This window comes from Pomacea canaliculata, linkage group LG1 (genome assembly GCF_003073045.1).
Source record: "Pomacea canaliculata isolate SZHN2017 linkage group LG1, ASM307304v1, whole genome shotgun sequence".
NCBI lineage: Eukaryota > Metazoa > Mollusca > Gastropoda > Architaenioglossa > Ampullariidae > Pomacea > Pomacea canaliculata.
Window position 1 is genome coordinate 13844684 of NC_037590.1, and position 16358 is coordinate 13861041.

Consider the following 16358-nt stretch of genomic DNA (forward strand, 5'->3'; position numbering starts at 1 on the left):
CTAGAATGCCTTCTGTAGCTACAGAATGGAATTGTATTTACGTAATGAATAGGATAGCAACTTTTTGGTAAAATATAAATGAAATGCTTTGGTTTTTACCTAAGTGGATGCTGGGGATCTGCATGTTCTTGCTGACGACGTCGGTGATGTATTCATGGCAACTGCCGGTTTGTGCGATCTGGGAAGCAAGCAGTCGTATAGCGCATTACCTGCTTGACAGTGAACTCAATGCACGTTAACAGTACCACGAGCAAGAAATGCAGTAGCACAACCGGAAAATATAAAAGCGAAGAGGGAGGGAAAGATGGCTGTAAAAAGAAGAGGCCACCAACTACTAAAGGTCTCTACAAAAGATAGAAACCTTGAAAGCTTCCAATGTAGTCATTGACAAGAAGAAAATCGGTATAAAACTGAGAGCATGTAAATAAAAAAAGACAAGAAAAACGAACTGAAACGGAAGATTGTAGAGGGAGAAGAAGGGTGAGGTGATGTGAGTAGTTGTGTTTTATACCTAGGGTGAGGGTGGCTCACTGCGAACTAGTCGTACCAAGTAAAACACACATCATGTCCAGAGAGTGATGAGGCGAGATTCTTGGAGTCGTTTACAACCACGGAGTTATACATAACTAGTCACTAATGTAAATGCACTTCTTTGCTCAGTCATATACATAATGATAAGAATGTTAAAGCTATTACACCTTTGGCAAATAATATTGGAGTGGAAGACTTGAAAGGTATAGGGAAAAAAATGATTATCAGCAGGATGAATCAGAGATGTAAAAACAATTATTCCTTTAATTGCATTGCATCAGGTTCTTCTCATTCTAATTGTTATTCAGTGTGGGTTTTTTTTTTCAAAAAGAAAGATTCATACAAATAATAGGCTTAGTTGCACATTCTTCCTCCAAGCCAGGACATGAATAATAACTGTCAAATTTTCATTTGAAAGTGCATGCACGTTGTTCCTACATCATAAAACACCTTAAAATTGTACCGTCTGATGCTGTCGAGGAATCGTTGCACATTTTTGTTGTATTATAGGGTGGGCCGACTTTCTTGAAGGCGAGACTATCTGATTGGCAGGCTGTTAATCAGAGGTGCATCGACTTCACTTTTGCATTGTTAAAGATTCTTTGCTAAAACAAAAACTGAAACATAACTTTATTATTTATAGATTATAGACAAATTTTTCCTTTAAGCAAGTCCCAAAGAGCATTTCACGGAAAGGCCTATTAACATAGGAACATCTAGAAAATTAGAGGGTTCTTGAAATTCCTAGGGGGGAGAGGAAAAAACAATTAGACATGGCTAAACGAAAACATTCCTTTACTATATCGAGTGCAGTTGGAATTGAATAACTGCTTGAAAAAAATAACGCATTTAAAAAATATTTATTGAGCAATAAAAAGTAATATAAGTATGCCAGTAAACACGTTCGCCGACACTCAGACCTTGTCTCCTTTACAATCCCTCCCTGCCCCGCTCGAACTTTACGTGGGCAACGTGGGGGAAAGAAAGCCAGTTGGGGAAAGACTTCACGTGCTAGTATCACGCTGTTGTCAGAAGCGAGTGAGCGACGTTCACTGTCCGAGACCAACATACGATCAGAGTTGTGGTTTGAGACCCGAGCTCAGACGAGAGAGTTGCAGTCTCCATACGCCACTGGTCACAGAGCGGTCAGCCACCAGCGATTATCAGACATGGCAGTCGGAGGACACAGTCTCGCCGTCATCGGAGAAGAAGACGACCCAGGCGATCCAGCATGTGCCTGGTGCGAGGACTTTCACCGGCGAACCAAGGTCCTGCCTTGTGTCCACACCTTTCGTTTTCCTGATTTTGCAGCCGCAGAGTCTGATGGCTCTAAGGCATATAAGGTAGGATGAAAATTTTCTAGTTACGATTTTATTATTTAAATAATGCTGACGCAAAGAACAGCCATTTTTTCTCATTCCTACCCCTTCCTCCAACTTTCTCAATCTCCTTGAACTACGAGAGTAAAGGGTGTGTGAGTGGAGTAGGGCGTTGCAGGGACGTAAGAGAACATTGAACAACAGTTTGCATAACAAATGTGACTGAGGAACACTGCACGGGTAAAATGAAATAAGTACAGGGCTTCTGCTTATGCAAAAAATTGCATACAGTACGCATTAAAAGTTCGGAGGACCCCTTCAATTTTCGTCGATAGGGTCCCCTCCAAAGTTGGGCGAAGAACAGGGACCCCTTAAAAATCTGAAGAAGGGACACAGAATTTAGCCTTAGCAGAAGTCCTGAAGTAACTCACTCGGTCTTGCCATATTAATCTGTGACAGGACATGCCAGCAGGCACGGAGTCTGACGACGCTGATCCATTCGTCGGGATTTCACCGTCTGAGATCCGAAGACCACGACCCTACTTCTGTGTGTGGTGCGAAGAAATGACTCGTTTTGTGTGTGAAATCTGCGAGATGCCTAAAGCTGAAATGAAAAAATATCAGGTAATGAAGGTTGTCTGTTGTGTTGTTGTGTTCGTGGGTGTATCGTCAAAGCAAAAAACAAAAAAAAAAGAAATAAGCTCTGGCCTATATTAACCCCGCCCTGTGTGCACGTGTGTGCCTTCTGTCTTTTGTCCGCCTACATCGTAGAGCAATTTGTTCAACTTTCCAAAAAGGAATCTTTCAAGTACCTTGCAGTTTAACTGCGTGTGCGTTCTTTATTTTTTTTTTTTTCCACCCAGAACCAGTTCTTCGTCGACCTTTCTATTGCCCACCATAAGTCATCGGTGATGAGCTGCAGTGGTCACAGCTGTACAACTCCGGCAGCCTTCGCCTGTTGTGACTGCCAGATGTTGCTGTGCCCTCGCTGTCGTCAATCGCACGACACCATCCCGGCCACCGGCGGCCATTTGATGCTGCGTCTCTGCCGTCGGACCACCAAGTCGGATATTCCTGATTCTGTCAACCCCGTAACGGAAAATCTCGTCCGCTTGAAACTGGGGAGGAAGGCAGAGACGGACAGGAAGGCAGAGACGACCTGCCCAGTTCACCCTGAAAACGTCATGACCCTATACTGCCAGCCATGCAAGCAGCTTGTGTGTCCGCTTTGCCAGGAGACGCCCGACAACCCTCACGAAGATCACGTGGTCGTCACCGTGGAAGCCGCGGCGGAGGAGGGCCGGGCAAGGGCATCCAAGCTGCTGAAGGAGCTGAACGGGGCGCTGAAGGTACAGATGGAGGAGCTGGAGGGGCTGGAGCGTAAGGAGGAAGGACTGTCGCGGCGCCGGAAGCACTACATGGACGAGGGCGCCAAAGTCGTCTCGCGAATCACCACCTCGCTTCACGCTGCCGTCGGCAAGATGACACGCCGTATTAACGAGGTTGAGACCGCCGTGCTGAGCCAGATACACAGCAAAAAGATAGCCGTACGTCTGCACCACTCCACGCTGGTCAAGCTGCAGGGTCAACTCATTCACGCCTTGGACATTGAGGACCCTCGCCTGGCCCTGGAGCTGGTGCCAGGACTGGAGAGCCGCGCGACATCTTACCTGGCGGACCAGACCAGGCAGCAGCAGGAGTCGGCGGGAGGAGGGTCGCGAGTGGATCCAGTGGTGACCTTCGAGAAGGAACTGCGCGCGCAGCTGAAGACGCTGGAGCAAGCCTTGCAGACAGTGGCCGGCTTGTTTTTCTACGAAACTGGCCACATTGAACCCCTTTAAGGCTTCTTGATGAAATCATGACCCAGGATGAAGAATTACGAACGTGACTTTTTCTATTGGTTAGTGAACAAATGTTAAATGAATCTTTTCCATCTTTATAGATTGTCTTCTGCCTTTTTTCTCTTTTTTTACATTTAAAGAGCTGTACCTAGTCAGAGTCGAGCAGTAACTTTTACGAGCCAGAACTAGTTACTTCTGCTCGTTCTCAGGTGTAGTCAACTTTCATCAGTACCTGCTGATGTTTGTATAAGCCATGTGCTTTTTGTTATTTATAAAACCGCATTGGAACATTTTTCCTTTCCGTCTTTAGTTTTGCAATAAATTTACGGTTTAACTTGCTGTCTTCTGTGTGTTTTGTTAGTCATCTTTCATGTCTAAAGTTAGCACCTGCCATTACTACGAGGATCGGCTATTCTGGGTTCAAATCTCTGATATCTGCTTTTCATATCCTGCTGCTTTGCCGAGCTTTAGCCGCTGGCTCGATGTAAGCACCATTTTCCCCCTCCATCCCACACTAACCCACGTGGTCTGTCGATTGGGGTCCTGATTCGTCTCAGTAACAGTTTGGTGATGCCGTACCTACTAGCGGTACCGATCTTTTTACCGAAATTTTCCAGCCAAAGTTCACACATGCACTGCACACATCCATTTGGAGCTGAATTCAGACATGTCTGTCTCTAAAGCAATAACATCTGCTCATGAGTAAAAAAAAAAAAAAACCCAAACATTACAGACGCCACCCTACTTGCAAACGAGTTGCGTTCCAAAAATAACAAGTTCGTACCATGAATTGTTTGTAAGTTCTTTTTCTTTTAATAAAAAAACTGTACTTAATTACTTTGAAATTGGTGTTATAAATTAAGATGATACACGAGAAGATAGGAGGTTGTGTGGGGCTACAAGGGGGAGAGCGTCGTCTACTTAATCAGATGTTTCAGTGTTTCATTAGTGTTGATTTCTTTAACATCCGTGAAGGCTTTTGAGGTAAAAGGCACTAGTTTAACTTCAAAAATGCAAAGGAAGTATTGCAAGAAATAAGTTACACGGCGTCTGTACTTAAAAGTGGAAAGACTCCTGCAAACGTTGCTCCTCAGGGCTACACTCGGCAAAAATAAAGTGGTGAGATGCTAGGCCTAGGGTGGTGCTCAAAGTTGAATAAAAACAGGACTGACACTTGAGTTTAGGTCGGTCTCACCATCAAGAATGTTAGGGACCGATGAGCGCTGCAGATAATTCAAACGAAAAAGTTGAGGGATTGTCTTTAAAAAAAATCATCCCCCAAGAACTGGTGTACAGACTTATTTGCGAGGCAAAGGAAATATTATTTTCCTTTACTGACAACATGCGTGGATCGCTCTGTGGGTAAACGTTTGGCGGGTTCGGGCTAAAACTTGTCATGTGACCTCTTGAATGTAAATATTTTAATGCTTGAGTCAACAATTTCTCCTTGTGCCGTTAACAATAGGGGCCGTCGCCATAGTTACTGACTGCAGATAACCCGCACAACAGAAAAACGACATGCATTTGTCACTTCCATCATTTTATTTCAACCCAAACTTAGTTCTTGTTTAGATTAGGTATATTATAAGTATGCAAATAAGAAAAAAAGTCGATAAGGTGATTATTCAATAGTAATTTCTATACAACCGATTAGGTAAAAAAAATCAATAGAAGTCAAACAAATCAAATCAAGCATTCATTGTCATTGTTATTAAAATACTCATCTTTCATTTACGTTTGTTTGCAAAATCCATAAGCTAGTAATCTACTCGGCTCAAATTTGATATAAGAGGGCCAGCAGCGTGTGACCTACAGCGTGTGAGACTGTGGAAATAAATGAGATGACCTTTACACAAAGCAAGTCAAGTGATATCTTTTTCTACTATTTTTTTTTTTTTTTTTATCAAATTAGCTTATTTTTGCTTTGCTTTTGGGGAGGGGAATTAGGAAAGGGGGTAGATGTTTTGGAAGGAGGTTGAGTTCTTAGCCCGTAGTTAACAGAGATAGCGGGTTCGATCCAATTGAACAGAGGAGGGTGGCGCTGAGCAAATGAAACACAGAAGAGTGCGGCGTGAAGTTGTGTGTCGCTAGCGAACTACCTTTGATAAACCGGAGGAATGATCTGGAAATTTTATTCAGTTTGTTCCCATCGATTAAAATGAGGCACGGGTCTGGTAAAGCCTAAGTTTAAAGCTACGCTTAGTTTGGTGGGGTACGTTGGTTGAACGTCCACTGCTACCCATCTACCCAATCCTTTATCAGATTTGTTCACATAGTTCTTCACGTTTTAAAAGCGATTAAAAAAATTATCATGACTCGTTATAGCGAGGGTAAACACTCAAGATAGCTTGCATCAACCAACAAATTCTTAATGTGAGTCGCAGCACTGAGACAGATATTGGGTGTCTTTTACATGTTTTCAATTATTAAAAAAGAGTTTGGCGGAATTACCAGTGCATACTTACTGACTAATAAAGATGTGAATTCATAACTGCAGAAAGAAAAACTACAATAATAATAATAATAGTAACAATAATAACAATAATAATATAAAAAAGAAAAAGAAATCATAGCTGGGAGGTACGGACATCAATACTACATCAAAACTAATAAGAACAGTAAATTACAGCAGAACAAACATTAACAGCGAGAAGAATGAGAAGTTGCGACAGACTGACTAAAGCTGTTTTCCCTCCTTTGTTGGTTAGAGAGTTAGTGGAAGATGGAGTGTTATTGAAAGCGGAGGCGCTGCTTGCAAAAACTGTTGTGCTGTCACTCCGAGCCGTGGAGGCGTCTATGAAAGAGGCAGACGGGGAGAGTGGGGTGGACTGAGCCGTGCTCTGTGCTGCCGCCGTCGTGCGCTGCGCTGCTTCAGATGCTGCTGCCGACAGACGCGTGGATGGTGCAGCTGCTGATGACGTGGACAGCAGACTTGTGGTCAAGCTGGTCTTTCCTAATTCTGAGCTTGAAGACCCGCAGCTCACCTGGCCCCCTGAACAGGACGCCCAGTTCCCAGTATTTGATGTTTTGGAGGAAGTCATCACCAGGGTCACCCCAGACGGCTGGACCGAACTCGGAGACAGAGTGGAGGAAGGATTTATGGAGGCTGCTGAAACGACAGCTCCGGCTGTGCTTCCGAAGGATGAGGTCACGGAATCTGCCTGCGTGACCCTGGAGCTAGACTGCGGGGTTATGGAGGTGAAGGACGTCTCGGAGCCTGGTAAGACCTCTGCCACGCCTGTGCTTCTTAGTACTGGCGCAAGAGTCGAGAAAATGGCGCCTGTTCCGGTGCTCGAAGCAACCGAGATTCCGGAAGACACTGCCTGACTTCGGACTTGATAATCCATGTTCGCTTGTGTGGTCCAGGTGGCCAGGCTGCTGATGTAGGTGCTGGCAGGAGAAGGCGTCAGCACGCTGCTACTTGCAACTGTTGCTCCGCCGAGGTTTGTCGTAGAGTACACACCCGAAGACAGCTGCACCGTTTGTGAACTGTCGTATGAAGATTTACTCATAGCAGCATAATCCAAAGAGCTGCTCGGAAAACTTGTAATGGTCGGTAGTTCACGAACTGTCTGGGCAGACAAGGGAACAGACCAGACGGTGTTCAATGTAGGAGTGCTGGTAATAATGTCGTTAAAGGGGACATGGAATGTGATGCTTGAAAGTAAACTGTCGGAAAAAGCATTCGTTACTTTTGTGAAGTCTTCCAAAGAGTTCCGCTCGATGCTATACTTGCTTGATCCGAACGGATTCATTGAGGACAGAGCCACTTTCTCTGCTGAGGCCGACACAAGGTTTGCTGACAGTAAGCTTGTCTCAGTGAGAGGGAGGTGAAACGTGTTACTTGAAAGTAAACTGTTGGAAAAATCATTGGTAATTTTTATAAAGCTTGGAATTGAGTTCTGTTCAGCGTCGTAGGTACTTGATGCTCGAGGTGTGACTACAGACACTTGCTGCATTGGTTGTGTTGTGGCAGACTTCTCTACTGCCACTGCTGTTACCGACACAAGGTTTCCAGACATCAAGTTTGTGTTGGTGAGAGTGAGAGTCGGAAATAGAGACCTGCTACTTGAAAGTAAAGTGTTGGAAAAATATTGGCGGTTTGTGTGAAGCCTGGAACTGAGTTCTGTTCAGCGCCGTAGGTACTTGATGCTCGAGGTGTGACTACAGACACTTGCTGCATTGGTGGTGTTGTGGTGGATCGCTCTACTGCCGCTGCTGTAACCGACACAAGGTTTCCAGACATTAAGTTTGTGTCGGTGAGAGTCGGAAAGAGAGACCTGCTACTTGACAGTAAAGTGTTGGAAAAGACATTGGCGGTTTGTGTGAAGCCTGGAACTGAGTTGATGCTGTAGACACTTGATCCGAATGATGTGCCTACAGACACTTGCTGCACTGTCTGTGTTGTGGCAGATGCAAGGCCTGATGATTGTAATTTCGTGTCGAAGGAAGTTCGCACTACCTCCTCCCGTGTACTTGGCACGACTCGTGACTCCCTGTAAGTTTCTATCCATGAAGGGGTCAGAGAGGTCATGACCTTAAGGTCATCAGATGCTACTGTGGAGCTTAGGCTCCCGAGGAGTGGAATAAACGTACTTGTGCCGACAATGGTTGTCCATGGGTTCTTCAGACTGGACTCTATGGCTCTACTAGTGAGAAGGTTACCAGAGTCGACTGTTGTTAGCCTCGTCGTTCCGATGAAAGAGGACGTGAGAGAAGATGCTGAGCTGATTGGTTGTGAGGGGACATCCAGAGAGTGGGCAGCGTTCTGGCTTTGTGTTTGTGGCGCCATCTGTGAGCTGTGGAGTTGAGTCGCCCATTCATTAGCACTAACACTAGGAGTGCTCCCTGTAGGGGGAGAAGAGGATTTAGGGGAGGTCACTACTTGTGTGGAGGCTTCGTACAGGGAGACAATCGCGACAGATGACTGAGTCATCTCACCAACATTCGTGGGCGTCACCAATGCAGATCTGGCCGATGTGCTCTCAGAAGGAAAACTCGGGTCAAAGAAACTGTCCATCGCATGCCAAGAACTGCGAGGACCAAGAGCTTCTGAAGTCACGGTCCTGGCAGGGTTGTCCGAACTCTTCTGATCTGCTGTCATGTCGAAGTATGAACTTCTGATGGTTGTGCATTGTCGCTAACAAAACCACTAGGGAATGGCATGACTGGTGTAGCAGATTTTCCAAGAGTCGAAAACAGCTCGTTAGGGATGTGAGTCGATGCGTCTATGAAAGGCCTTGATGTGGTTAAGGGGGGTTCTGCTGTTGAAAAATGGTTTCCAGAACTGAAGTCAAGTGAGTGACAGTAGATTCTGCTGTAGGTAAGCTCTTGTGTTCGAAAGGATCAAGATTTTCAGAGTCACTGGCACTGGCGGAAAATGTTGACTGCAAACCCACGAAATCCGAGGACCTTGTGCCTGTGAAGAGGCTGGGTGTGGGTTGAATGTCATCATTGTGAAAGATTAACGATGCTGCGATGCTAGCTGGGCTATAGATGCTCGCTGTATCTATGGAAACAGTTGTGGTGGTTTTGGAATGTTCAGCGCTGCTACTTTCTTCGCTTTTTGTAGGACGGTACCTGTTTGGATTCCCAAAATTTTGAAAAAGTTCTCGCACCTCATCGCAGCTGCCGCTCGTCGCGCCGAATGTACTGCCCCCTTTGGAACCTACCCACAGCTCACCCTGAGTTGCATCATGGGAGCTCTCAAGCTTCGTCCTGTTGATCTGGAGACGTCCCTTCTGATGTGAATCGATTTCTTGTATCATGTCGGATAGCGAGATGATGAGCTGATTGACTTGCCAGTCGAGCATCTCAAATTCACTCTGGACGTCATGAATGGATTTTGAAAATATATCATCAAGGCTTGGAAGCATCCATGGTGCTTTGTCTAGGAAATGTTGCCCTGTATCCACTTTGAGAAATTGCCAAATATGTTCTGATTCCATGAATGCCAACGGTTGATGATTCATGGACTCTGGATAGAAGCGAGTAGATGTACACCCTGAAATAAGCAGAAAATACTGTTTGCAAAGATTTTATTAGTGTTAATGTTTAACCAGCAGAAATTTAGAACACCACATCAATAAAAGCAATATGATACATTGTAACTGTTAAGTGAAAAAAAACACCTGCTAAGTCCTTTCGGTTTTTTTTTTAACTAAGCTCCAACAGTAAGTTTCGCTCCTTTTCTTAAACAATGTTATTACATCGTCATGGTACTGCTTTTGTTCCACCAGTACAAACATTCCTTCAAGGGAATGCGTACCGACTGTCCATGAGAGAGAGAAAGAATTTTGTTGGTTTTACTCTTCATATATTTTATATGATATATCTCATTCTTTCTTGTGAGTGATGGAAACATCTATTCTTAGTGTTACAGTCACTGGTTCGTGACTACAAACCCTGCTGACTGTTAGCCATTGCAAACGTGCACAACCTGCGCCAGTTCCCTTACACTAACTAGGAACAATTAATTAACTTACCACTCATTAAACAGAAAAATACGTGGCCCAGGACAAATATCCATTTGGTCCATAATCCGTTCTTCATGACTAAAAGAATCCAAAGGAATTGCACCTCTCTGTCCGACAAATAACTACACACAAACCTCCACCGCTTAACTGCCAGCTAGCTCTTGACCTCGACTTCATATACATGCAGTCGTTGCGAAAGAAATGTCTACCCCTGGGTTTTCATATTGAAATAAGGCTGTTGAATGGGAGTGGTTGGGGCATGACTGGATGTATATCGCTGAATACCACGCGAGCGGGTCGCTGTCGCCATCGTTGTATCAAGACGGGTGTGGCAGTGACGTACGCGAGTTCATCTCTAGGGGCACTCGTGACATACAGACCTGCATGCCAAAGTGAATTCGTTTTGTATGCAAGGCCTGCAGTTGATTTGCCTAATAAGTACATCAATAAGTGTATTATCATGGAATGTGTAAGATCTTTTACCTAAGAACAGAGGTTCTCTCTGTATTCAGAACTTTCTTTTTAGTTTATCGTGACTGGTTGGGAATTGTTTGGATGCAACGTTTTATATAATTGATTCCCTATTTTGAGGCAGAAATTTATTTTCTTAAGGCTAAGATGATCTCTCAATCGGTGAAAGTCCGTAAAGTTCAGCCTTTAAACACGTCACGCTATAAACCAGACAAACACTCTGTCACATTCGCATACACCCGCACACGTACACAAACACACAGGGGAAGAGAGAGAGAGTTGAGTCAACATTGGCGCCTGACAAAAAGGACGTTTTCGCTAACCGACATTTGAGCCATTGACTGTCTTGTAAACCTGATCGTCTTACAATAATTCTATAGCTGTATGTACTTACACCACCCTCAAGACAAGCAGGACGTCTGACGTTAGCAAGTTGCTCACAATACAAAAATAGCAACGTGAACGGAATCCGGCTTGCAGCTCGCAGTTCGGATGACACTCGCTTGTATACACTCTCTCCTGCTCACAAAATTCACCCATCTTTTCAGAACAATTTTTTTAAATGGTTATATTTTAATCTTTTTAACAATCGTATATACGGTTCAGAAACAAATCACATATACCCTCGACAGCACATCTTTCATTCAAGAAAATATGTGATGTTCTGGAAAGTTTCTGCGTTCTTGTAGCATGTCAGTTTTCTTTAAAAATGTGTTCTCACCCCTATCCACCTCGGGGGTTATAGGCTCGTGGCGGCCCTATGCAAAGAAGGAATCGGTGGCCCATTTGCCATTCTGTCTTTTATTCATTATATACTGGCGTTGCGGCCCCTGGGAGTTGGCGGCCCTGTGCCGGTGAGCAGTTTGCACATGCCTAAGGGGGCCCCTGCACATACATCCCCTACACAGAACAATGCTAAGAATACAACAAAATCCTGTGTCCTCGTGCCTCTTATTAAGAAAGGTGTAGCTGCTGGCATGAAGAACTTGTTGTCCCAGTGTGCTAGTGGCATAGCAAATGTCCTATTGATGTTATTAATCTCTTGTTCCCGCCCTTCTCTTTACTGGTTATGCTTAAGTGGCTAGAACCACTCTTCTTACTGTTTACAGTTATGGCTTAAAGACCTCTCAAGAGGAATTTAAGCTTGGTGTTCTGGTTGGCATACTGGGCTGATGGATAAAAAGACCATCTGGGAACGGTGGCCTCTCAAATTGTGATGAACGGAAAATTTTTAAACTGATGGAAACAAATGTATTACATCTTCAGGTTGTTCAGTTGGGAGAAACTTGTGGACATGTGACAGTCTCCGAGAGTTTTGAAGAGAAGGCTATTTGAAAGAATGCACACTGATATTACAGGGAAAAACTCATTCAAGAAATGCGTAACGCTGCATTTTAGCACCCAACCCACTTAAAAAGGCACCTGATAATTCAAAGTGATGAGAAACTTCACTAGTTCAGTGGGTGTTGTTTCCTTCAGAAGATCAACAAAATTAAAAAAGCACCTTAATTAGCAATTAGCACCTTTCACATTAGGTCTTATTACTTCACACATGCTACCAATGATTTCATTCTCCTTTAGAGTTAGGCTATATAAAAATGCATTTTTTATGACCTTTTTTGGTTTGGTAAATATTGTTTCCCTGTTTTGTGAATGGCAAATAGCACATGACATTGCAGCATCATAAATTTGATTGAAAGTAATAAAAAAATGAACATGTGTACATTTTCCTAAGGTTTACAGTTCTGGCTGATTTTTATACGCACTGACACAAAGACCAAAAAAAAAAAAGTCACTCATCAGGGAAATTAGAACTCCTTACATATACCTCAATTATTTTGACGAAATGAGTGATTCAGACATGAAAAGACAGTGTCTCTTCCACCATTACAATTGATAACATCTGATTAAATAGTATTGTTGTATTATAATCCTAGCTGACAATAAAATAGCATCTCTGTTGCATTTAATAACAAATTTTCTGAAAGCCCTTTGAAAATGTCAATTATGGTTGTCATCACCGTGTAAGACATGTATAAGCTTTACTCGAAATGGCATATTTTATCATTAACGATAATCAAATGTTTGTGGTTTGATTGCATAAAATATGATATTATTAAAAACAGTTTCTTTACATCACGAATAAAAATAATATTACCACAAGCTAGTACTCTAGTGTGTACTTTTTTTCTACATCTGCAAGTGTTGGGATGTGCGAGTCTTTAAAAGCCAACGATTTTAAGTGGCTAGTCAAAAAAAATCTACAATTAAATGGATAGTAAACAGTAATAAATCATATCTACATGTCTTTATTCTCAAAAAGTGATGCTTTTCTAAGTACATATACACGTGTTTACATCACAACCATCAACACACGTACGACGACAGTGAACTTACTGGACACTTCTCGATGTTACTTTACAAACAACACAGATAAAAAACACTCTAACGCGATAAGGTCCATGAATTTTAAACTTTTAATTTGTGTCTTCATTACTAAAGGAAAGTTCGCCAAAATGTAAAATAAACAAACATCATCGTTCTCGAACATACTAGACCTTTCTTTTTCTATCGGGAACGAGAGCTACGACCTTGACCTGCGCTTGACGAGCCAATCAAAACCGCGAACAGCGCGTGACGCTCGCGAATGTAGAAGAGGCCAGAAAGTTCGTCTGCTAGCGCATCAGGGTATAAAAGAATTGAGGCTGGCGGGAGATGAACAAGGCAAGAACTCAGTGCTACAATAACATTGAGAAAAAAGAAAGCATATCAAAGCATACACTCTCGTTGTCTTTCAACTGTGAGCAGTCAGATATACACTTTGAGGATACTGTGAAACGGAATGGCGAAAGCACCGGCAATCGGCATCGATCTCGGCACCACCTACTCGTGTGTAGGTGTGTTCCGACACGGACAGGTAGAGATCATCGCCAACGATCAGGGCCAGAGAACTACTCCCAGCTATGTGGCCTTCACCGACACGGAGAGGCTGGTGGGAGATGCGGCGAAAAACCAGGCAGCCATGAACCCCGAAAACACAGTCTTTGACGCCAAGCGACTGATCGGCAGGCGTTTTGACGACAGCAGCGTGCAGGCGGACATGAAGCATTGGCCCTTCAAGGTGGTCAACGACGGCGGCAAACCCAAGATACAGGTGCAATACAAGGGCGAGACCAAGACGTTTGCACCAGAAGAGATCAGCTCCATGGTGTTGGTCAAGATGAAAGAGACGGCCGAGGCGTATCTGGGTCAGCGTGTCAAGGATGCTGTCATCACCGTGCCTGCCTACTTCAACGACTCCCAGCGACAAGCCACGAAAGATGCAGGAAACATCGCCGGCCTCAACGTCTTGCGCATCATCAATGAACCCACAGCCGCCGCGCTGGCCTACGGACTGGATAAGAACGCGAAAGGAGAAAAGAACGTTCTCATTTTCGACCTGGGTGGCGGCACCTTCGACGTGTCCGTCCTGCAGATCAGCGAGGGCTCGCTTTTCGAAGTGAAATCCACAGCAGGAGACACGCATCTGGGTGGCGAAGACTTTGACGGCCGCATGGTGCAGCATTTGTGCCAAGAGTTTCAGCGCAAGTACAAGAAGGACATCAGCAAGAACGCACGTGCAATTAGAAGGTTGCTGACGGCGTGCGAGCGCGCTAAGCGTACGCTGTCGAGCAGTGCCGAGGCCAGCATAGAGATCGACTCTTTGTACGAGGGAATCGACTTCTATACGCGCATCACCCGCGCACGCTTTGAAGAACTGTGTGCCGACCTGTTCCGTAAGACCCTGGAGCCAGTGGAGCAGGCACTGCGCGATGCCAAGCTGGACAAACGACAGATCCACGAAGTGGTGCTGGTGGGCGGCTCCACGCGTATTCCACGCATTCAGAAGATGCTGTCGGAGTTCATGGGTGGCAAAGAACTGAACAAATCCATTCATCCCGACGAGGCTGTTGCATACGGAGCGGCCGTGCAGGCGGCGGTGTTGAGTGGCGACACGAGCGACTCCATCCGCGATGTGCTGCTGGTGGACGTGGCGCCCTTGTCGCTTGGCATCGAGACGGCTGGCGGCGTCATGACCAAGCTGGTGGAGCGCAACACTACAATTCCAAACAAGACATCGCAGATCTTCACCACCTACGCCGACAACCAGCCGGCCGTCACCATCCAGGTGTACGAAGGTGAGCGCGCCTTGACAAAAGACAACAACCTGCTGGGTCGCTTCGAACTGACGGGCATCCCACCCGCCCCTCGAGGTGTTCCTCAGATCGAGGTGACCTTTGACATTGACGCCAACGGCATCATGACCGTCACAGCCCAGGACAAGAGCACGGGCAAGTCTTCCAACATCATCATCAAGAACGACAAAGGGCGGCTGAGCAAAGAGGACATCGACCGCATGGTGAACGACGCCGAGCGATTCCGGGAGGAGGACGAGAAGCAGCGGAAGCGGGTGGAGGCGCGCAACCGACTGGAGTCGTACGTGTTCAACGTGCGCCAGGCCGTCTGTGAGGCGGGTGACAAACTGAGTAGCGCCGACAAAGACACCGTCAACACAGCATGTGACGAAGCTGTGTCGTGGCTGGATAACAACACCCTAGCAGAAACGGAAGAGTTCGAGCACAAACAAAAGGAAGTGCAGAAAGTGTGTTCTCCCATCATGACTAAGCTCCATGGCACTGGCCAGTCTGGTCCATCATTTAATCAAGGTCGCACGCCACCGTCTACTGGTGGACCTACTGTGGAGGAGGTGGACTGATTGATGACTGAGATCCCTCTTATAAAAAAAAAAGACAATATTGAAACTATTTAAAGTAATAGTGCATTGTTTTATACCTGACTGATTAATGGTATTATGTTGGCATTTTAAACAGTATTAAAGCTCTGAAAGCTGCTGGTAGTTTTCTGGCTATATAAATCATTTTGCGAAAAGTGTGATCTCTTGTCCTTAAATGTAGAATGTTACCTTATCTTCATTGTGATATTTAAACTGTTTACAAAGAGACAATAAAATCAAAATAAAGAGTACTATATCTTTTTTCTAATTGTGTGTGTGATGGCGAGTTCTTTGGTAATGTGTGACAGCTTTTTGAAATGCATTAACCCTGATTACAATAAAAATTTATGGTACAAATTACCGCAAACAAAAGCTAATGCAAGAAACTGTGTTCGCCCATTGCTAAGCTCCATGACACTGGGAACAAAACCACTAGGGAATGGCATGACTGGTGTATTAGCTAATCCAAGAGACGAAAACAGTTCGTTAGGGATGTGAGTCGACGCGTCTTTGAAAGGCGTTGATGTGGTTAAGGGGAGGTCTGCCGTTGAAAAATGGTTTCCCCAAGATATAAATTTTTCTTTTGCTCACAAGGGCAGGCATACATACTCACACAGACATTTAATACACACATACACTTCCAGAACTGAAGTCAAAGTGAGTGACAGTAGATTCTGCTGTAGGTGAGCTCTTGTGTTCGAAAGGATCAAGATTTTCAGAGTCGCTGGCACTGGCGGAAAATGTTGACTGCAAACCCACGAAATCAGATGCCCTTGTGCCTGTGAAGAGGCTGGGTGTGGGCTGAATGTCATCACTTTGAAAGATTAACGATCAGTGTTTCTCAAAGTGGTCAGGTGGTCCGCGGCTGACAGTCGTCATATGTCAGCAAAGTGATGTTTAAAGTGATGCATTCCTCGCATTAACATTTTAATTACAAAGAACGAGG

The 16358-nt window shown here is 44.7% G+C and overlaps 4 protein-coding genes across 4 annotated transcripts; 2 read left to right on the forward strand and 2 right to left on the reverse strand.

Moving 5' to 3' along the window:
- The first annotated feature begins 1049 nt into the window (after positions 1-1049).
- On the forward strand, positions 1050-4012 carry LOC112566273 (E3 ubiquitin-protein ligase TRIM56-like). Its single transcript, XM_025242338.1, has 3 exons — positions 1050-1874; positions 2310-2474; positions 2714-4012. Exons 1-3 carry the CDS (start codon positions 1701-1703, stop codon positions 3689-3691), a joined length of 1317 nt encoding a protein of 438 aa, XP_025098123.1. The 5' UTR covers positions 1050-1700; the 3' UTR covers positions 3692-4012.
- Positions 4013-5214: 1202 nt separating this feature from the next.
- Positions 5215-10510, reverse strand: LOC112567148 (endochitinase A1-like). Its single transcript, XM_025243718.1, has 2 exons — positions 10177-10510; positions 5215-9695 (listed from the first exon to the last, which is right to left on the reverse strand). The coding sequence occupies exon 2, from the start codon at positions 8793-8795 to the stop codon at positions 7713-7715; it is 1083 nt and encodes a 360-aa protein (XP_025099503.1). The 5' UTR covers positions 8796-9695; positions 10177-10510; the 3' UTR covers positions 5215-7712.
- On the reverse strand, positions 6298-7713 carry LOC112563662 (flocculation protein FLO11-like). Its single transcript, XM_025237911.1, has one exon. It carries the CDS (start codon positions 7711-7713, stop codon positions 6298-6300), a length of 1416 nt encoding a protein of 471 aa, XP_025093696.1.
- Positions 10511-13372: 2862 nt separating the features above from the next.
- LOC112567142 (heat shock protein 70 B2-like) lies at positions 13373-15529 on the forward strand. Its single transcript, XM_025243705.1, has one exon. The coding sequence runs from the start codon at positions 13481-13483 to the stop codon at positions 15392-15394; it is 1914 nt and encodes a 637-aa protein (XP_025099490.1). The 5' UTR covers positions 13373-13480; the 3' UTR covers positions 15395-15529.
- The last annotated feature ends 829 nt before the right edge of the window (positions 15530-16358 follow it).

Excerpts from the sequence above, each read along its gene's own strand:
- LOC112563662 (XM_025237911.1), bottom strand. The coding sequence starts at position 7,713 with ATGTCTGGAAACCTTGTGTCGGTAACAGCAGTGGCAGTAGAGAAGTCT.
- LOC112567148 (XM_025243718.1), bottom strand. The coding sequence starts at position 8,795 with ATGACAGCAGATCAGAAGAGTTCGGACAACCCTGCCAGGACCGTGACT.
- LOC112567142 (XM_025243705.1), top strand. The coding sequence starts at position 13,481 with ATGGCGAAAGCACCGGCAATCGGCATCGATCTCGGCACCACCTACTCG.
- LOC112566273 (XM_025242338.1), top strand. The coding sequence starts at position 1,701 with ATGGCAGTCGGAGGACACAGTCTCGCCGTCATCGGAGAAGAAGACGAC. Across the intron at positions 1,875-2,309 it reads ATGGCTCTAAGGCATATAAG|GACATGCCAGCAGGCACGGA; the intron begins GTAGGATGAAAA and ends AATCTGTGACAG. Across the intron at positions 2,475-2,713 it reads CTGAAATGAAAAAATATCAG|AACCAGTTCTTCGTCGACCT; the intron begins GTAATGAAGGTT and ends TTTTCCACCCAG.